General features: G+C 41.9%; 2 protein-coding genes and 1 non-coding gene across 14 annotated transcripts in view; 1 reads left to right on the forward strand and 2 right to left on the reverse strand.

The window, feature by feature from the left end:
* The window catches only part of HACD3 (3-hydroxyacyl-CoA dehydratase 3), a 48015-nt gene extending 31080 nt beyond the window's left edge, over positions 1-16935 (forward strand). Inside the window, exons 6-11 of the mRNA XM_054450234.1 lie at positions 1383-1493; positions 2820-2947; positions 8690-8802; positions 10145-10251; positions 10832-10963; positions 14909-16935. Of these exons, the coding sequence (XP_054306209.1) occupies positions 1383-1493; positions 2820-2947; positions 8690-8802; positions 10145-10251; positions 10832-10963; positions 14909-14985 (668 nt within the window). The 3' untranslated portion in view covers positions 14986-16935. The remainder of the gene's footprint in view (positions 1-1382; positions 1494-2819; positions 2948-8689; positions 8803-10144; positions 10252-10831; positions 10964-14908) is intronic.
* On the reverse strand, positions 9571-9671 carry LOC129014928 (small nucleolar RNA U13). The gene has a single exon (XR_008494446.1). It is a non-coding gene; the product is annotated as a small nucleolar RNA U13 (small nucleolar RNA).
* Positions 16936-17357: 422 nt separating the features above from the next.
* Positions 17358-22102, reverse strand: part of INTS14 (integrator complex subunit 14) — a 32085-nt gene continuing 27340 nt past the window's right edge. For all 12 annotated transcript variants that reach the window (XM_054450232.2, XM_054450231.2, XM_063652296.1 and 9 more), the window contains 2 exons: positions 20525-20590; positions 17358-18238 (listed from right to left, as the gene is read on the reverse strand). In XM_054450232.2, the coding sequence (XP_054306207.1) occupies positions 17987-18238; positions 20525-20590 (318 nt within the window). In that variant the 3' untranslated portion in view covers positions 17358-17986. The remainder of the gene's footprint in view (positions 18239-20524; positions 20591-22102) is intronic.

Consider the following 22102-nt stretch of genomic DNA (forward strand, 5'->3'; position numbering starts at 1 on the left):
ACAGAGCAAGACTGTGTCTCAAAAAAAAAAAAAAAAAAAAAATTGAGCAGGAGCTGAGGAAATCTTTATTTCCTTGTTGTAATGCCTCTTCAGATGGCCACTCATTTTTTTGCCAGGTGTTATGGAAAAAATACAACACTACAACACTCAACTGCTTTTTTCTATTTTCTTACTCAACAACAATCAACACAGAAGACTTCTGTGACCAAGTGTGTGGGTTTTTTCCCCCACACACCAAGCAAGCAATGAGTTCTGCAGCAGACACCAGCTGGATGCCCTCTGATTCAATTCTGACACTGTTTACCTAGAGATAGCATCAGATTCCCACAGATGGAGGGCTCAGTCCCCAAGACACCCCCTGCCCCCAGCATCAGATTCCCACAGATGGAAGGCTCAGTCCCCAAGACCCCCCCCTGCCCCCAGCCTGTCCCGAGTCTGGGCCTCCAGAACTTGTGACCAGTAGGTTGTAAATTACGGTTCCCACAACCCATTCCTGGGGTTTGATTGATTTGCTAGCGTGGCTCCACAGAACTCAGGGAAACACGTTCGTTCGTTTATTATAAGGGATATTATGAAGGATACAGATGAAGAGATTAGGAGGAAGTATGGAGGAAGTGGCGCGGAGCTTCCATGCCTTCCCCAGGTGTGCCACCCTCCAGTAACCTCCATGTGTTCAGCTGTCTGGAAGCTGACTAAACCCTGTCCCCTTGGGCCTTTTATGGAGACTTCATTGGATAGGCATGACTGAAGCGTGTTGAACTGTGTTGAAATGTGATTGGACAAAAAGGGTCTGACCTAAACCCAGCAAGGCCTGTCTGTTCAGATTCTTCTCAGCCTCTCTGTGCAGTGTTCCCTCTTCCAGAGTATGAGGCAAGACCCTCTCTGGAATGAGGGTCTTAGGACCCACAATCAGATTAGAGTCGTGCCTTGGGCAGCTGAAAGGAAGGCAGGGAAGGCCATAGAGGGAGATTCTGTTTTCTGAGGCCTAAAGTGTCCCAACATTATAACAAAAAACTGTAACAAGGGCTGTGGGAGTTATGAGCCAGAAACCGTGGCTGAAAACCTATATATACATATACACATATCATAATATCACACCAGGGGTAATTTTTTTTCTTGGGTTTGTTATGTCTGTATACCTATTCTTCAAGGCTGGGAAAGGAAGTCCTGCTGAAAATACACGCTGGAGAGCAATGTTCCTTGTATGTTTCTCTGTGGGAGTAGGAGCCCAGGCTGGTGAGGACGTGGACCAGGTATTTGTGTGGGGGCTTAGGAGCATTCAGGAAGGAAAAAGGGTTGAAGTCATCCAGATATGCCTCATACACCTGTCTCCTGCTGGGACTATTGCTTTTAATAGCTTACTGCTTTGCTTTGCTTTACAGCTCTTACAAACTTAAGGAAAGGATACCTGTTTATGTATAATCTTGTGCAATTCTTGGGATTCTCCTGGATCTTTGTCAACCTGACTGTGCGATTCTGTATCTTGGGAAAAGGCAAGTAAGACATTTTTGGATTAATTTTCCCTTTCTCAGTAGTTTGACCCAGTATTCACCAAAGGGAGCACTCTCTGCCTTTGATGTTAATAATAACCCCTGCATTTGTGCAGCACCCTCTACTTTTTGTTGTGCTTTCATAGCTGTTATATCCATGGCCTTGTGAAATAAGCTGACTGGTATTCTTTCCATTTAACAGGTAATAAAATATAGGCCTAGAGATGGTCAAAAATGGTTCACATCCATAGCTAGCCAGAGCCACATCTTGGGCTAGAATCCTTTTGTAAAAATGTTCACTAACAACTAAATCAATTGATGTGATACTTCCAGTGCCAAAGTTATGCAAGGCCAAAAGGGTTCTCACCCTTTTGGAGCCTAAATACGTTCTAAAATGAACTATTCTAAAACAGAATAAAAAGAGTATCATAAAGATATTAGTTCTTCTTAAATTAATTTGTGTGTTTAGCAGATTCTGGCTTTGACCAGTGGCATTCCATTGGTAAATGCCAATGGGAAATTTTTGAGAATTTGATCTAAAGTATTCTGAAACTTTATTTGATGAATAAATAGGTAATAAAATTTAGGAGAAGAAAGAGTAATGGGAGAGGATTTTTCTACCTGATAATGAAAGTATGGACCAGGTGTAGTAGCTCATACCTGTAATCTCAGCACTTTAACAGGCCGAGGTGGGAGGATCTCTTGTGCCCAGGAGGTTGAAGCTGCAGTAAGCCATGATCATGACACTGTACTCTAGACTGGGTGATGGAGCAAGACCTTGACTCCTAAAAAAATTTAGAAAGGTGGCTATGTGTGGTGGCTCACGCCTGTAATCCCAGTACTTTGGGAGGTCGAGGTGGGCAGATCACGAGGTCAAGAGATCAAGACCATCCTGGTCAACATGGTGAAACCCCCGTCTCTACTAAAAGTACAAAAATTAGCTGGGCGTGGTGGTGCGTGCCTGTAGTCCCAGTTACTTGGGAGACTGAGGCAGGAGAATCACTTGAATCCAGGAGGCGGAGGTTGCAGTGAGCCGAGATCGTGCCACTACACTGCAGCCTGGTGACAGAGTGAGACTCCATCTCAAAAAAAAAAGAGAAAGGCATATAAGGTGTACGTGTTAACTTTCTGGTAACTGGTAGAGCTTACTATTCATGACCCCAGTGGCCTGCACCCTTCCTGCTTAGTTAAGTAAGAAACTCATATCTGACTGGATGTTTGTTATTCCTTTCCTACAGTTCTGTTCACGAAAGGAGTGATCTAGTTTGAGAAATAGTTCTGTTGGAATTTACCAACTGATTCACCCTTAATGTATATTTTTGCCTATAGAGTCCTTCTATGACACATTCCATACTGTGGCTGACATGATGTATTTCTGCCAGATGCTGGCAGTTGTGGAAACTATCAATGCAGCAATTGGAGTCACTACGTCACCGGTGCTGCCTTCTCTGATCCAGGTATTGAATAGTTAAGCTGAAGGATGGGTAATGGAAGGTCCCATTATTTGTCTAGTGGGTGTGTGTATTAGTCCATTTTCATGCTGCTCATAAAGACATACCCGAGACTGGGCAATTTACAAAAGAAAGAGGTTTAATTGGACTTACAGTTCCACGTGGCTGGGAAGGTCTCACGATCATGGTGGAGGGCGAAAGGTACTTCTTACATGGTGGCGGCAAGAGAGAATGAGGAAGAAGCAAAAGCAGAAACCCCTGATAAACCCATCAGATCTCGTGAGACTTATTCACTATCACGAGAATAGCGTGAGAAAGACTGGCCGCACTGATTCATTTACCTCCCCCTAAGTCCCTGCCACAACACGTGGGAATCCTGGGAGATACAATTAAAGTTGAGATTTGAATGGGGACACAGCCAAACCATATCATTCTAGCCGTGGCCCCTCCAAATCTCATACCCTCACATTTCAAAACCAATCATGCCTTCTTAACAGTCCCCCAAAGTCTTATTTCAGCATTAACCCCAAAGTCCACAGTCCAAAGTCTCATCTGAGACAAGGCAAGTAAGTCCCTTCTGCCTTTGAGCCTGTAAAATCAAAGCACACTAGTTACTTCCTAGACACAAGGGGAGTACTGGCACTGGGTGAATACAGCCATTCCAAATGGGAGAAATTGGCCAAAATAAAGGGGCTACAGTGCCCATGCAAGTCTGAAATCCAGTGGGGCAGTCAAACTTTAAAGCTCCAAAATGATCTCCTTTGACTCCAGGTGTCACATCCAGGTCACGCTGATGCAAGAGGTGGGTTCCCATGGTCTTAGGCAGCTCCACTCCTGTGACTTTGCAGGGAGCAGCCTCCCTCCCGGTTGCTTTCACTGGCTGGCATTGAGTGTCTGCGGCTTTTCCAGGTGCATGGTGCAAACTGTCAGTGGATCTACCATTCTGGGGTCTGGAGGATGGCGGCCCTCTTCTCACAGCTCCACTAGGCAGTGCCCCAGTAGGGACTCTGTGTGGGGGCTCCAACCCCATGTTTCCCTTCCTTACTGCCCTAGCAGAGGTTCTCCATGAGGGCCCCATCCCTGCAGCAAACTTTTGCCTGGGCATCCAGGCATTTCCATACATCTTCTGAAATCTAGGTGGAGGTTCCCAAACCTCAATTCTTGACTTCTCTGCACCCACAGGCTCACCACCACGTGGAAGCTGCCAAGGCCTGGGGCTTGCACCCTCTGAAGCCACAGCCTGAGCTGTACATTGGCCCCTCTCAGCCAAGGCTGGAGCAGCTGGGACACAGGGCACCAAATCCCTAGGTTGCACACAGCACGGGGACCCTGGGCCTTCACGCCTGTGATGGGAGGGACTGCCGTGAAGGCCTCTGACATGGTCTGGTTACATTTTCCCCATGGTCTTGGGGATTACATTAGGCTCCTTGCTACTTATGCAAATTTCTGCAGCCAGCTTGAGTTTCTCCTCAAAAAATGGGTTTTTCTTTTCTACTGAATCATCAGGCTGCAAATTTTCCAAACTTTTATGCTGTTTCTCCTTTAAAACGGAATGCTTTTAACAGCACCCAAGTCACCCCTTGAATGCTTTTCTGCTTAGAAATTTCTGCTGCCAGATACCCTAAATCATCTCTCTCAAGTTCAGAGTCCTACAGATCTCTAGGGCAGGGGCAAAATTGCTGCCAGTCTCTTTGTTAAAATATAACAAGAGTCACCTTTGCTCCAGTTCACCTTTGCTTCCAAGAGGTTCTTCATCTCCATCTGAGACTACCTCAGCCTGGACTTAATTGTTCATACCACTATCAGCATTTTTGTCGAAGCCATTCAACAAATCTCTGCAAGGTTCCAAACTTACCTACGTTTTCCTGTCTTCTTCTGAGCCCTCCAAACTGTTCCAACCTCTGTTTGTTACCCAGTTCCAAGGTCACTTACACATTTTCGGGTATCTTTTCAGCAACATCCAACTTTACTGGTACCAATTTACTGTATTAATCTGTTTTCCCACTGCTGATAAAGACATACCTGAAACCAGGCCATTTACAAAAGAAAGAGGTTTAATTGGATTTACAGTTCCATGTGGCTGGGGAAGGTCTCACAATTGTGGTGCAGGGCGAAAGGCACTTTTTACATGGCAGTGGCAAGAGAGAATGAGGAAGAAACAAAAGTGGAAACCCCTGATAAGCCCACCAGATCTCGTGAGACTTATTTACTAACATGAGAATAGCACGGGAAGACTGGCCCCCATGATTCAGTTACCTCCCCCTGGGTCCCTTCCACAACGTGTGGGAATTCTGGGAGATACAATTCAAGCTGACATTTGAATGGGGACACAGCCAAACCATATCTGTATGTTACATTTTGCTAAGAAGTCTCAATTAGTAAAAACACCTGTTTGTACAGGAATAGCATCATTTTACCTGAACAAGAAAGAACATTTAAAACCCCAGGGATATTTACCAAAGTAGACTTTTACTATTTCAGGTCTTTTTCATTTTTTATAATATCCTTATGAAATCACACAGTTATAAAGAGCTTTAAGACTAGGGAAATTTGACTCTCAGGCAGGAGTGAAAAACCTACCTTCAGTCTCCTTAGTTAGAAATGTACGTGGTCTCCTCCCACCTTGTGTAGATGAAGGCAGTACTTCTTAAAAACTTGTATTAATGAAAAGTACAATAATCAAACTTTAAAATTTACAGCCAGCCATGGTGGCTCATTTCTGTAATCCCCACACTTTGGGAAGCTGGGGCAGGAGGATTGCTTGAGGCCAGCAGCTTGAGACCAGCCTGGGCAGCATAGTGAGACCCCATTTGTTAAAAAAATAAAAATTTGCTAGGCATGGTGATGTGCACCCATATTCCCACTACTTGGGAGGCTGAGACAGAAGGATTCCTTGAGTGCAGGAGTTCGATGTTGCAGTGAGCTGTGATTGTGCCACTGCCCTCCAACTTGGGCAACAGAGTGAGACCCCTGTCTCTAAAAAAATAAATAAATAAAAATTTAATGGATAGTTTGTGTTGTAGATTAGACATAGCTGAAGAGAAAATTAGTGAACTGTTTGAGATACAGGAAGGAATAGAGAGCACAAAAAGTAAATATACAGACGTAATTTTCTTGAATTATAAGACTCAATATTATAATATTGTTAGTTCTCATATTTCCCTGTAGATTCAATACAGTTCCAATCACAGTCTAAAAAATTTTGGAATGTGAGGAGAAAATTCTGAAGCTTTTTGAAAAAACAAAGGGCCATCCAGGATAGTAGCATCATTTTCAATAGCTAAAATGTGCAAGCAACCCAAGTGTTCATCTACAGATGAATGGATAAGAATGACTGTTATACACATACAATGGGATATTATGTAGCCTTAAAAATGAAGGAAATTCTCTTGTATGCTACAACGTGAATGAACCTTAAGGAAACTATGCTAAGTGGAATAAGCCAGTCACAGAAAGTCAAATACTAGATGATTCTGCTTACATGGGGTACTTAAAATAGTCAAAATCATAGAGACAGAAAGTAGAATGGTGTTTGCCAGGGGCTGGCTGAATGGGGGGTTATTGTTTAATGGGTCATAGTTTCTTTTTTTTTTTTTTTTTCAGAGAGACAGTCTCGCCCTGTCGCCCAAGCTGGAGTGCAGTGGTACAATCTAGGCTCACTGCAGCCTCTGCCTCCTGGGTTCACGCAATTCTCCTACCTCAGCTTCCTGAGTAGCTAGGATTACAGGTGCCCCTCACCATGCCCAGCTAATTTTTGTAGTTTTAGTAGAGATGGGGTTTCCCATGTTGGCCAGGCTGGTCTCGAACTCCTGACCTCAGGTGATCTACCTGCTTCGGCCTCCCAAAGTGCTGGGATTACAGACGGGAGCCACTGTGCCCGGCAATGGGTCATAGTTTCTATTTTACAAGATGAAAAGAGTTGTGGAGATGGATGGTGATTATGGTTGCACAACATAATGAATGTATTTGATACCACTCAACTAAACACTTAAAAAATGATTAAGATGGTAAAGTTTATGTTCTGTGTATTTTTTTTTTTTTTCAGATGATGTTTTGCTCTGTTGCCCAGGCTGGAGTGCAGTGGTGTGACCTTGGCTCACTGCAACCTCCGCCTCCCACGTTCAAGCGATTCTGCTACCTCAGCCTTCCAAGTAGCTGGGACTACAGGCACCTGCCACCACGCCTGGCTAATTTTTGTATTTTTAATAGAGATGGGGTTTCACCATGTTGTCCAGGCTGGTCTCGAACTCCTGACCTCAAGTGATCTGCCTGCCTCGGCCTCCCAAAGTGCTGGAATTACAGGCGTGAGCCACCGCACCCGGCTGTTATGTGTATTTTACCACAATTTTTAAAATGGGGGAAAAAAGCAAAGGGTCGAGAGTATTCTCTAAAGAAGAGCTCAAATTGGGGACTTACCCCATAAGAAATCAAGACAGTATAAAGATTTAGTAGCTAATACCACATTATATGGTACAAAGATAGTCACATAGACCACGGGAACAGAATAAAACCCAGAAACAGACAACCCAGATATCTATGAAGAATAGAATGTCTATCGTATATTGGAATGGCTTGCCACGTGAAAATGAGTGGACTATAGTCACATGCATCAACATAGATGAGTCTTGGCCGGGCGCAGTGGCTCATGCTTGTAATCCCAGCACTTTGGGAGGCCGAGGCATGCGGATCACGAGGTCAGGAGATCGAGACCATCCTGGCTAACATGGTGAAATCCCGTCTCTACTAAAAAATAGAAAAAATTAGCCGAGCGTGGTGGCGGGCGCCTGTAGTCCCAGCTACTCGGGAGGCTGAGGCAGGAGAATGGCATGAACCTGGGAGGCGGAGCTTGCAGTGAGCCGAGATCGCGCCACTGCACTCCAGCCTGGACAACAGAGCGAGACTCTGTCTCAAAAAAAACAAAAACAAAAAAACATAGATGAGTCTCTGGCCCGTAACCCTGAGTAAGAAGTCACAGAATAATACATATAGAATGATTTCAAAAAGTTTTAAAACAGGCAAAATGAAACAATATACTGTTCAGGAATACATACACAAGCAGTAATCCATAAAGAAAAGCCATGGGCCAGGCACAGTGGCTCATGCCTATAATCCAGGCACTCTGGGAGGCTGAGGCAAGAGGATCACTTGAGCCCAAGAGTTTGAGCAAGGCTGGCCAACACAATGAGACCCCGTCTCTACAAAAAAATAAAATTAGCCAGTGTGGTAGTACACACACCTGTGATCCCAGCTACTTGAGAGGCTGAAAGTGGGAGGATTGCTTGAGCCCAGAAGTTCAAGGCTGCAGTGAGCCATGATTGCGCCACTGCACTCCAGCCTGGGTGACGGAGCGAGACCCTGTCTCAAAAAAAAAGAAAAGCCATGGATGATTAACGCATGATGGTAGTTACTTATAGGGGTCCCACGTTTGTAGTGCTCTATTTCTTAACTTGGGTTATGTAAACTCAAATGTTTATTTGGCAGTATTCTTTAGACTGTGTTTGAATATGTGTGTGTATTTTAAAGAAATGATGTATGATATAGTTACACACACAAAATACTGTACCTGTCTAGTCACAAAGACTGGTTTGGGCACTGTACTTGTTCCAGAACTGGAGCAGGATTAAACTGGTTGAGCTCAATCTTTTCTATTTGCCTTGCATTTAGTGGAGTTAGATTTCAGATAACACATTTCTATAACTTTACATATATTTTATTAACTTTTTTCTCTCTTTTGGGTCTTTCTAATAGCTTCTTGGAAGAAATTTTATTTTGTTTATCATCTTTGGCACCATGGAAGAAATGCAGAACAAAGCTGTGGTTTTCTTTGTGTTTTATTTGTGGAGTGCAATTGAAATTTTCAGGTGGGTAGAAATGCCAGGGTGGTGTTTGAATGCTTCTCCCTGTTTGCAGCAGCTCTGTTCTTGAGGGAGTTGTTATCTTAGCCAGAGTCTCATTTGGTTTGGGACTAAGATTACATATGTGGAGAATTCTGGTTGCACTTATGCACTCTGCAAAGTTGAGACAGATTTTTTAAAAGCCGTCATTGGATCATAATACCAAACTGGATACTAGGGAGCAGAAGAGGAGAACCAGAGAAAGGGAAGACTCATCTTACCATGACTTCAGGATCTTGCAGTCTTGGAAAGAGAGGACCCATCCACATGGAAAAATTCTTGAAAGAGCTGAAGAAACATGAGGTTGAAGGAGCAATCCAGGTTGGATAGAACTAGTTTAAGACTAAATTTCTACAAGGGATGATAGAATGAATCTTATACCACAAGATTTTTGAAGTTTGAAATGGCCTCTAACCCAATTTTCCCGTTCTCGGTTGTTAGTAGAATAAATATCTTTTAAGAAATGGATCTAGTTAAAGTAGATGTATTCTTCTTTACCAGACCATACACACTCCATATTTCTTCCCTTTCAGTCAGTTGGAGCAAGGATTTTGCAAATGAACTCCTCAGCTCCAGGTTTGGTGGTATTTTGACAAAGTTGCTAGTTGAGAGAGAGAACAGGCCATAGCAGCCTTAAATTGTGTCTTAACCATGGTCTGTGTCCCATGGCACACAGTGTACCCTCTAATAGCCTTAATACAAAGGTAAAACAGATTATAGGTCCTATGTTTTTCAAATCAGACGGGTAATGTGCTGATGTAACAAGGTTTGAGGGAAGCACATCTCACACAGGAGAGTGAAAATCCAATTATCACACTTACGAGCTATAAAAGGATCAGATTATGGGTCCTTAATGCAATGTGTACTGTTTGAGAAGGAACATTTATTTTCTCAAGGGATGTCTTTTAAAATAGCGTATGTCTGATTCTAGATTAGAGGTCTTCTGTATACTTTAATTTTGGTAACAACTCACTTATCCAGAAATAAAGTATCTAATATCCTTACCCACCGGGAATGTAGATCGGCACTAGGAATAAAGCCAAAAAACATCTGAGTATCCAGTCCGTATACTGAATAAAGAGGGTTCCTTTGAGACCTAAACTTAGTCTGCCATTAAAGAGTGTTCAGATCCTTTGAAAATTTAGGGCACAGTGTGACAGGAGTTTATGGGTTGATAGCCAGCATTATAATTCTGTTCTGAAGAAGCGATGGTGGCTGAGAAATATAATTCTTCTATTTAAATGATATTCTAAGGTTGCATTCAGAACCTGAAGTGGCTTTTCACATTGGAATCATTTATTTTCAATAGGTACTCCTTCTACATGCTGACGTGCATTGACATGGATTGGAAGGTGCTCACATGGCTTCGTTACACTCTGTGGATTCCCTTATATCCACTGGGATGTTTGGCGGAAGGTACTCTCAGGGACTCTTACCTTTCATAGCTTAGCTCCAGGGGGTACCCAGAGGCTGAGAGACCAGTCCTTTCTTCCCCGGCCTTAGTCCAATAAATGGAAATGTTGGACTTTTCAGGGATTTCTTTCCATGGGTTTCCCTCCATGATACTCCTGGTACCCAGACTGTTCCAGAAAAGTAGCTCATTTTGTAACATTGGAAAGCCAGGTGGTTATGTCCTGTATGCTTCCCATTTGTATGATGCTTTTAGTATTCCAAAGGGGGTTCTTACTGATGACTTTATTTTATTCTGACAAACATCTCGTACGTAAGTCAGCTAGGGATTTTCCTCTCCATTTTATAGAATAGAAGAAGCCCACTGCCATGACTTCCTCATCTGTCTCTCTGTTGACAGGTTGGAGGCTGATCTCTTAGAAAACTAGGGGAAAAAAAGGAGAGGCATGAGCTTTCTGTACAAAGGGAGGAGGAAGCCTTTCCAGCACACCCAGAACTGAAACTTTAGAGTACTAGGGCTGGAAGTTCCTGTCGTTAGATGTGACTGTTTCATTTGCTTCTAACAAGTTCTTGTTTCTGTTTTCAGCTGTCTCAGTGATTCAGTCCATTCCAATATTCAATGAGACCGGACGATTCAGTTTCACATTGCCATATCCAGTGAAAATTAAAGTTAGATTTTCCTTTTTTCTTCAGATTTATCTTATAATGATATTTTTAGGTAAGTATTGATTCTTTAATACAGACTTTTTCTTGTCACTTCTTAGAGAGTAGAATTAAATCATTCAGAAATGTAAAGTCCATGTGAGAATTCTTTTGAGTTAGAATTAGAGAATGATTACTTTGCAAAATCAGACCCACTAGGGGAATATGCTATGGTAAGGAAATATTTCTTTTCTAAATCTCCAGCGGTTAAATTATGTTCTTTAAGTGCTCTTGGCGATTGGGAATATACCATAAGATATTTCTTGTTTAAAACAATGTAAGGGGACAGGCATGGTGGCTCACGCTTGTAATCTCAGCACTTTGGGAGGCTGAGGCAGGCAGATCACGAGGTCAGGAGTTTGAGACCAGCCTGACCAACATGGTGAAACCCGTCTCTACTAAAAATACAAAAATTAGCTGGGTGTGGTGGCGGGTGCCTGTAATCCCAGCTACTCAGGAAGCTGAGGCAGGAGAATTGCTTGAACCCGGGAGGCAGAGGTTGCAGTGAGCTGGGATTGCACCATTGCACTTCACCCTGGGCGACAGAGCGGGACTTTGTCTCAAAAATAAATAAATAAATAAAAATTAAAAAAAAAAAGTAAGGAGCTCTTTTAAAATAGACTAAGAAGCTCCCACTTTTACTAATTTCAGTAGCACATTCCTCATCCAGAGTTTATAGAGGTGATAAGACAACCAGCAGCAAGGAAGAAGGGAATAAAGGCCTCTGAGCAGCCAAGGGTTGTCGTAAAGCCTTCCACCTCACAATAGGAAAGTCCCCTGCTCCTCATGGAAAACCTGCTGACTTATTAATTTATGTTTATATAAAATCATAAATTCCTGCCTTTATAAACTAAGAACTAAACAGAAGGGAAAAAGAAAGAAACCTAAATTATTACAAATATGACAAATTTAAAAGGCTTCCTAACTATAAGGATTTTTTGTTGTTGTTAAATTTTTATTAGAGGCCAGGTATGGTGGTTCATGCCTGTAATCCCAGCACTTTGGGAGGCTGAGGTGGGCTGATCACTTGAGGTCAGAAGTTCGAGACCAACCTGGCCAATGTGGCGAAACCCTGTCTCTACTAAAAATACAAAAATTGGCTGGGCATGGTGGCGCACCCCTGTAATTCCGGCTACCTGAGAGGCTGAGGCAGGAGAATCGCTTGAACCCAGGAGGCAGAGGTTACAATGAACCGAGATTGTGCCACTGCACTCCAGCCTGTGTGACAGAGCGAGACTCTGTCTCAAAAAAAAAAAAAATTTATTAGTAATCAATATTTGGTAATTTCTAAATGCAGCTATACATGATTCTACCCATATTATCTATACTCTGTACATAGATGTGAAAATACATACATTCTTATATGTAGATTAAATACAATTTGAGAAAAACGATTTTTTCCTTTTAAGAGCAGACTATTTAATACTTATTGATTTTAATATGACAACTAAGAACATAAAAACAGAATGAAAGGAATTTTGTCATTAAATATATTTGAGAGGAGAAAACACTGATTATCATACATAGAACTTCACATGTTTAAGGATAAGACAAGCTCCTAACTATAAGGACTCTTTAAAGTTCTGATACATTTTAGTGGTAATTTATGTATTTCTCCTTGCTTTATTTCACAAAAGACTTAAGGTGGCCCTAAATAAATATAACTGTCCAGTCTCCTAGCCACAGAAGGATGCAACAATAGTATATTAGTTCTCTATTGCTGTGTAAAAAATGACCCCAAAACTTAGCAGCTGAAAACAATAAACAGTTATTATCTCACATAGTTTCTGAAGGTCAGGAAGCAGCCTGGCTGGGTGGTACTGGCTCAGGGTCTCATGAGGTTTCAGTTAGGCTGTCAGCTGGGGCTGCAGTTTCTGTAGACTTGACTGGGGCTGGAGGTTCTGCTCCAAGCTCACTCTTGTGGCTGTTGACAGGAAGCTTCAGTTTCTTGCCATAGCCCGTCTCCATATGGCTACTCATGGCATGGCTTCCCCCAGAGCAATTGGTTAGAGAGAGAGAGCCAGAAGCCACAGTGCCTAATCTCAGAAGTGACAAATCATCACACAGACCAACCCAGTATAACATGGGAAGGGACTACACAAAGGTATGAAATAACAGGAGGTAGAGGTTGTTGGGATCATTGTCACGGCTTGCTACCCCAGACAGTGAGAGGAAGACCACCCAAGGTAAGCCCAGGAAGCCAGAAAGCTCAGTGGTCTTGGTCATTTAGTGTTGGGGGAGGAGAGACTTATACCATAGTATTAGGAGCCCCTTAGTGTGCCAGTGCATGGCAGATGTACGGTTAAATAGTATACATTGTAGGCCCGCATCATTTGCAAAAGTTTAAAATTTATTTCTTTTTTTCTGTTTCAGCAAAGGTTATAATCCATTTCAGAAATATTGCCAACCAAAAATATTAAAATGTTTTGCCCTTGAAGAGAGGAACCCTTAGTTCAGAAAATGTACTCATTAAAGACAGCTTTTTACCTTTATTACTGTATAAATTCAGTATAACTAGGCCCCATGAAATGGGCATAAGATAAAGAGGAATAAATATTCAAAAGACATTTTAAATATTTTAGTAAACAGGGTAGAGGGGTAGAAATATTTTAAAGTACATTGCCTTAGTATCTTTCTTTGTGTTGTTTATATTGTTGTATACTGTAATTTGCAAGATTTTATGTTCATATCTGGTTTGCTTATAGTGAATATGTAGTTGCTCTTTTCTTATTCTTTATAATGAAATAAATCCTAAATTCACATTTATAATTTTGAAGCAGTGTAAACAGCCAGTTAACATTTGTATATAGGTCAAAGGACTTTTTAGTTTTTTTTGTTTTTTTTTTGAGACAGAGTCTTGCTCTGTTGCCCAGGCTGGAGTGCAGTGGCACGATCTTGGCTCACTGCAACTTCCGCCTCCCGGGTTGAAGCAATTCTCTTGCCTCAGCCTCCAGAGTAGCTGTGATTACAGGCACCTGCCACCATGCCTGGCTGATTTTTGTATTTTTAGTAGAGATGGGGTGTCACAATATTGGCCAGGCTGGTCTCGAACTCCTGACCTCAGGTGATCCACCCACCTTGGCCTCCCGAAGTGCTTTTACGGTCGTGAGCCACCACGCCTGGCCATGTTCTTGATTGAGTAGCCTTGAATTAAAAATTAGGTTGTTTCTGCACTTTAGATTTGTGCATTTCATTGTATGTAAATTTTACTGTAAAAGAAAGAAAGAATATTGAACTATACCTACCTGAAGAATTGGGGGGGTGAGGTGTATTGATATCTGCAACTTAACATTGAAGTGCATAAAAAATGAGATGGCTAGAGGGATAGACGAATAGGGATGTGATACAGCCAATGTAGTAAAAAGCAGTAAATCTAGGTGTTCACTGTACAATGATTTCATCTTTTGCGTGTTTGAAAATTTTATAAGGGAAAAAAGTGTTTTAAACCCACCAGGAGGCTGGGTGTGGTGGTTTACGCCTGTAATCCCAGTACTTTGGGAGGCCAAGCTGGGCAGATCATTTGAGGTCAGGAGTTTGAGACTAGTCTGACCAACATGGTGAAACCCCACCTCTACTAAAAATACAAAAAATTAGCCAGGCATGGTGGTGGATGCCTGTAATCCCAGCTACTCAGGAGGCTGAGGCAGGAGGATTGCTTGAACCTGGGAGGCGAAGGTTGCAGTGAGCTGAGATTGTGCCACTGCACTCCAGCCTGGGTGACAGAATGAGACCCTGTCGCAAAAAATAAATAAATAAATAAAAATAAATAAATAAACCCACTGGGGAAAAATTGCTTTGTGTCTATTGTTATTTGTTCTAAGTTGTACTCCTTACTGAGCTGCTGCAATAAGCTTTTTGCTGTGGGATATGACAGACAGCTAGATACTGTCCCTGCCACAAGAGCTTCTGGTTATAAATAGACAAAAACTCTAATTTCTAATTGGCCTCTTTTCTTTTTCAGGTTTATACATAAATTTTCGTCACCTTTATAAACAGCGCAGACGGCGCTATGGACAAAAAAAGAAAAAGATCCACTAAAAAGATTGAGATGGCTTCTTGCCAGTTTGAGCCTAATCTGATTCTTACAGTTTTACTTTCTTGTACCAATGTAAAAGTTTTTTTAATGTTAAATGATTAAATTCTCAGTGAGGCTATCTTCCTTTTCCCCAGTAACATTCCTGAATTTACTGTTATCTTATTGTAGTACTTGCATGACATGGATTCCATGTATCTGATGAGAGGTTCATTCTTGTGTATTCAGTTAATGACACCAAAAGGCTGAGCCCACCCCAACCCTATCTCATGTTCAGTCTGTCTAATACATGCCAGAGATATTTTTTTCAAAAAGTGCTTTATCCCTACAATGTACTGACAGTTCTTACGGTTGAGATTTGTTCTTTTCAGCTATTGCTTGTGAAAAAAAGCAAGACTATGTCACTCTATAGAAGGCTGTTAAAGTGACTCAGGCATGAATTAATTATTCTGTACCTAAGAGGTTACTTGTTTAGTGGGATGGCATTGACTTTTTGAAAATCAAGTAGACTGAGTCATTGATAAAACGTTTCTAAGAGTGGGGCTAGAGAACATGTTTTACATCTGACATCCTTTGGCCTAACAACATCTATTATTATAGTACTCAGCAGTGTGGGCATTGAAGAGGCACAGAATGCTTTGAAAGAAACTAATCAGAATCTTGGAACATCATGATCATGCCACTCTTAAGTAAATCAACTATTTTCAACACTGAAGAAAAATGAAACATTATTTAGAAAACAATGAGATTACAAGTTCCAAACTCAGCCAGGAATGTGGTTCACACCTGTAATCCCAGCACTTTGGGACACCTAGGTGGGAGCATCGCTTGAAGCCAGGAGTTCAAGACCAGCCTGGGCAACACAGTGAGACCCCTATCTCTAGAAAAAATAAAAAAATTAGCTGGGTGTGGTGGCACACACCTGTTGTCCCAGCTACTCAAGAAGCTGAGATGGGAGGATCCCGAGCTCAGGAGGTCAAGGCTGCAGTGAGCCGAGATTGTGCCACTGCACTGCAGCTGGGGTGACAGTGCAAGACCCTGTCTCAAACCAAACCACACACACACACACACACACAGATGAGGTCCAAATGGTAGCAGGGATCCAAAGGGAACACAGTATGTAGATCAAACTGGCAGTAACACAGTGTATAGCCTTTGACAAACTAGAAACATTAGAGTAGGCCAAACACACCTCCAAACTGTCAGGCTGTGCACAAACATAAAAAATGGCAGCCTTCCATCTCCTACACTGGCTGAGTCCCTTTACTTGTGTACTTGTTCTAGTGAGTGGTGGGACTGTACATTTTTGAATAGTCCTCAAAAATACTTCATTCTGCTGCTATTCAGTTGGCTTTTTAAACCTGTCTGCAGTAGGACACTGAAAACAGCGAGAACTTTGGGGTGAACACCCGCTGATCCTTTAACAAGGATTTCTGGCAGGAAACTCACAAAAAGGAGAACTGAAAATTTAGACATACAGTTGGCCATTGTAAAAAACATCAGTTTCCTCTCATACATCCCAAGTAAACCAAGTAAAATAAGTGTTGGAGTAACACTTGCATAAAAGAATTTAAGGAGTGATAGCTCTTTCTGTTCTGCCATTCCCAACATTCCTGGGGGAAAGGAGACTCAATGAGTTAATACTATTTCACTGAGCCCAAGATGGAAACTTGGTTTGACCTAAAACATCTGATTAATACAGGCTAGCTGATTTCTTAAAAATTCGTTGCATTGAAGGGTATTTTGCATGTCTGTAACACTTGTCAATACTTGTTTTATTGATTTCTGATATTCTTGCAGCTGACTACGTATAATTGGGCAGATCAGCTTTGCAGTAGATTATGCTGCATCCTCGTGGCAAAATTCTGTATTCTTAGTGATTGTTACAAACCCCTTTATTGCTGTCTGAGAAAGTGAAAGATTGTGTATTTCTATTAAAACATTTATAATCAAAATTCTAATGACTGTGCTTAAAGATAATTTAGTCTAATGGTTTTCTGTTAGTGATAAAGTCCTTTGTTCAGGCAAAATATTATGTAGCAGTTCAGCATGTTAAACCAAAAACGTTGCTCTGGTTGAAGCCTGAGAGTTACATGGAAGGTGATGCAAATGAAAAATACTGATGATGCAGACAAAGCCTTGAGAAGCTGCCCAAAGTCATAAAGCTAGCTGATAAATTGGAACCATAATTAACTTTGGAATCGGTGATCTGTCAGGATTATCTAGCCAGAACCTTGCTTAGGCAATGAGGCCTAATCAGTGTCAGAAATAAGGAAACCTCATGATTTATGAATCTATGCCACTTAGAAAGTTGAAATTACATTAAAGTGATAAGACAGACCAAAAGCAAAGGACCCTTAGTTTCACAGTGAAACCATTTTCTAGAAAATCAAATATTTTATTTTCATTAAAAAAAAAACCCTTGAAGAAATAGGACTCATTTTACACATTAATGGTTGCTCTTTAAAAGTTAGAATCTCAAGAGATACCAAAAGCACCTAAGAGTTACCACCACATTTTGCCCAAGTTCTAAGGAAAGTTCTGAAACTTAGTGGTGGTGTGTTTGTAGTCAGCAAGCCCCAGTCTGAGTTGCTCATTCCATGAACAGAAGCTTGAAAATGCCCTTACAGTTGAGATATAAACAAGAGAAGAGGCGAAGCTTTCAGGAAGCCAGAGAGCCCTTGCCGGTCAGGTTTCCTGAGGAAGGCAGGGGTGTTCTATGCTCATCAGTCATTCAAGCTTCTCAGGAAATGTGCCCATCATGGGAACAGCAGCTGTCTTCCAAGCTTAAAAATTATGAATCCCAGGAAGTTAAAGCCCAACCAGCCAACCACCTTCACATCCTTCTCATACTAGTAGAGTCATTCAAAACAGCAAGTGGTGTTTCTGAGGCAGCCTCAGGAAGGTCTTTGGGTGGCTATTCCAGAGGTGAACATACTGGAAAGGTTTTTACCTAAATCACTTTCAGTTGAAATGAAAAAAGAAGGAAAGCTCCAAAAGTCAGTTTCAAATTCTTTCAGTGCTGCTCCCAGAGAAGTCCGTGTGCAAAGGTGTGATGTTCTGGTCATAAGCGGCATACTCAGAGGTGCCGGTGCTGGCCAGCTTGAGCTGCTGGGCAGCGTGGGTCAGCTGGAATGCAGCATCAGGGTGGGCTGTGTCAGGCAGCAGTGTGCATTCCCTTTCCAGCATGTCAGCCACCCCTTTCAGCAGGTCCAGGAAACCAAAGGCTAGAGCGGCCTTTCGCAAACGGTTCAGCTCCTGAAACAAGACAGAAAATCACCAATGCTCCTGAAATGTGTTCTCAACACATACTTTCTAAGTGCTCAGCTTAGAATAAGTTCTCCTTGACTGAACTTTAGGGGGCAATTTTATATGAGAACAAATGTTTATTTAGGGATGCCAGTAACAAGAACGTGATGGTTTTACTGGGAAGTGGCTCCTCTGCAGGTGACCAGAAGCTGGCTAAGGAAGACAGTGAGCTGAATGAAACAACGTTATCATCACAGTTAATGAGCATTTATGCCACATGTGGTAGTCAGCACTTTGCATCTATCATTTCAGTACTCCTAACTTTAAGGAGGAGTACTTTTCCCCTGTTATTTAGGTATGGAAAAGACTTGCCCTCAATCTGAAAAGGCTCTTAACCCTCTGATGCCACTGTGGTGGGGCCTCAGGCTAAGACAATAAACAGGCTCAGAGGAGGCCCTGGAGGAGTCAGAGTGGAAAGACCAACAAAAAGAAAGGCTGGTTAGTGATAGAAGCAGAGAAATATGAAGTACCCCAACAACCCCTTAGTGGAGTGGTCTGGGCAAGTTGTATAGCCTCTCTGGGTCTCAAGGGCCTCATTTATAAAATGAGGAGAATAACCCCTTCCTTACCCACTGCAGAGGCTGAAGCACTTTCCCTACGCCCTTTTGAGCTCTAATATGTAGAATTATATAAAACCAGAAAAGAGAAATGGGCTCTCTGACCATCTTTCTACTATCATCTGTTAAACAAGTGGAAAGTTAAGAAGAAGGCCAAACAAGTGTCATCATGAGTAAACAGCTGATGACTGTAGGAAGCTCTGCAGGGAGGATGGACTGTGTGGATTATGGGCTTCAGTTAGGGAGGGGCCTGGCTGGCTGAGAAGCTCTCCAGTTGAACTCTGATTAAAGCTGTTTTATTTCCCCAGCTTACTACATAATTAGGTTTGAAGACAACAGTGACATAAAGGTCATGAGATAACACCCAGACAAAGTAGCATGTATCTTCTCCGGTTAAGATGCTAGCCTGAGGCTGGCTGTATGTGCCACATTTTAGAATTAGAAAGCTAAGACACAAATGACATACTTAATGCTGCACTTAATTTAATTCCAGCCAAACACCAGAACAATAGGGGAGAATCAAGGAGCAAACCTAAATGTTCCCCATTCTACCCCACCCCCTGTAACTTAAAATTCTCTTCACCAATGGTTCTGGATTAGCTACATATGATTCTGCAGGGCCATCTCCTCTGCAATTCATAAATGTATAATGTTAGATATCATTCCTAGAAGCAGAGTCTCTGGTACAATAAGAATGCTCTGGGGTGGCCATGTGGGGTGGCTCATGCTTGTAATCCCAGCACTTAGGGAGGCTGAGGCGGGTGGATCACCTGAGGTCAGGAGTTCAAGACCAGCCTGGCCAACATGGCGAAACCCCATCTCTACTAAAAATACAAAAATTAGGCCGGGAACGGTGGCTCACGCCTGTAATCCCAGCACTTTGGGAGGCCGAGGTGGGCGGATTACCTGTGGTCAGGAGTTCAAGACCAGCCTGGCCAACATGGTCAAACCCCGTCTCTACTAAAAATACACAAATTAGCCGGGCATGGTGGCACACACTTGTAATCCCAGCTACTTGGGAGGCTGAGGCAGGAGAATTGTTTGAGCCCGGGAGGTGGAGGTTGCAGTGAGCTGAGATCGTGCTACTGCACTCCAGCCTAGCTGACAGAGTGAGACTCTGTCTCAAAAACAAAAAAACAAAAATTAGCTGGGCATGGTGGCACGTGCCTGTAGTACTAGCTACTCAGGAGGCTGAGGCAGGAGAATCACTTGAACCCGTGAGGCAGAGGTTGCAGTGACCCAAGATCGCACCATGGCACTCCAGCCTGGGCAACAGAGTGCGACTCCATCTCAAAAAAAAAAAAAAAATGTTCTGAGCAATTCCCCATCCAGGAAGCCACATACATTGGTTGCCTGGGGTTGGCCTGGATACCCATATAGGAGTGATGAGAGTTCAGGGCTATGACCCACAGGTCCTCTCAGCTGCTTCCATCAGTCATTCATTCACAGCAGCCCCAACACAGAAAAACCTTCCGCCTGTACAGAATTAGGCCATTTAAATTCTTCCAATTCTTGGATTTTAGGGAAGGAACAGACCTATCACTTTTACTGAGTTTATTTGAAAAAACGGAGGCACAAGTCATACATCTCTAATCCCTGCCCATATTCACACTGCCATCTCACAGTTTTACTATTGTGAACGATATATTTTGGGCACATCCTCTTCTGTCTGTCTCACCTTATAGAATGTCTGTGTTTTTTCAGGTAGTTTCCTTGCATTTCTTAAAATCTTCTGTACATCTGTCTATTAAGGGTAAAAAAAAAAAAATCCAACATTAGAATTCTGTGATAAAAAAGGGAAATAATATAAAAGAATGGATCTAAATGTTTAAAGAAATGAAAATGAGAACACAGCTACAATGTCAAGATGAGGATCTCTTCTGAGTTAATGTCAGTTCAACATTAGCAAAGCACTCCCTCCTTCAAAAGGCTTGATAGTAAAATAAATCCCCTGACAGAAATGAACTAGCCTCATAAAAATGTACCCAGTAATCTATTGCCAGGGACTTTTTTGCAAAGACCATTCAATGGGGAAAAAATAGTCTTTTCAACATTTGGTGCTGAGACAACTGGATATCCACATGCAAAAGAATAAAGTTGGACCCTTACATCATACCATATACAAAAAATTAACTCAAAATGGATCAGAGACCTACATGTAAAAGCTAAAACTATAAAACTCTTAGAAAAAAACAGGGGCCAGGTGCAGTGGTGTGCCCCTGTAATCCCAGCTACTCAGGAGGATGGCTTGAGGCCAGAAGTTTGAGACCAGCCTGGGCAATGTAGTGAGATGTGTTTCTCAAGAGAAAAGGAAAAAGAAGAAGAAAAAGAAAACATAGCGGGTAAATCTTCATGACTTTGGATTTGGCAATGATCTCTTAGTTAAGACAGCAAAAAGCACAAACAACAAAAGCAAAAAACAAAATTTGACTTCTTCAAAACCAAAAACTTTTGTGTATCAAAGGACACTATAAAGAGAGTGAAAAGATAACTCACAAAATGGGAGAAGATATTTGCAAATCATATATCTGCTAAGGATCATAATATCCAGAATATATAAAAAACCCAACAACAAAAAGACAAACCCAATTAAAAAATGGACAAAGAACTTGAGTATATACTTCTCCAAATAATATACACAAATGGCCAATAAGCACGGGAAAAGATGCACATTACTAGTCATTAAGGAAATGCAAAAACACAGACACACCACTTCACACCTACTATGATAGCTATATGATAATAATAATAAAAGGAAAACGACGAGTATTGGTAGGAACGTGGAGAAACTAGAACACTTATACACTGCTAGCAGGAATGTAAAATGGTGTAGCTGCTGTGAGAGAGTGTGGCAATTCCTCAATAAGTTAAACAGAATTGCTGTCTGACCCAGCAATCCCATTCCCATTAAAATATACACCCAAGAGTATTGAAAACAAATGTTCAGACCAAAACTTACACATGAATGTTTGTAACAGCATTATCCACAATAGCCAAAAGGTAACCCTAATGTCCATCAACTGAGGGATAATCAAAATGTGACATATACATATAGACATATGGAATATTAGCCATAAAAAGGAATGAAGTACTGATACGTACTACAACATGAATAAACCTTGAAAACATCATGCTAAGAAGTCAAACATAAAAGGCCACAAATTGTATGATTCTGTTTACATGAAATATCTAGAATAGGTAAGTCCATAGAGACAGAAAGAAAATCAGTGGTTGCCAGGGCCTGGAAGAAGGAATG

The sequence above is a fragment of the Pongo pygmaeus genome, chromosome 16, assembly GCF_028885625.2.
Source record: "Pongo pygmaeus isolate AG05252 chromosome 16, NHGRI_mPonPyg2-v2.0_pri, whole genome shotgun sequence".
Classification (NCBI taxonomy): domain Eukaryota; kingdom Metazoa; phylum Chordata; class Mammalia; order Primates; family Hominidae; genus Pongo; species Pongo pygmaeus.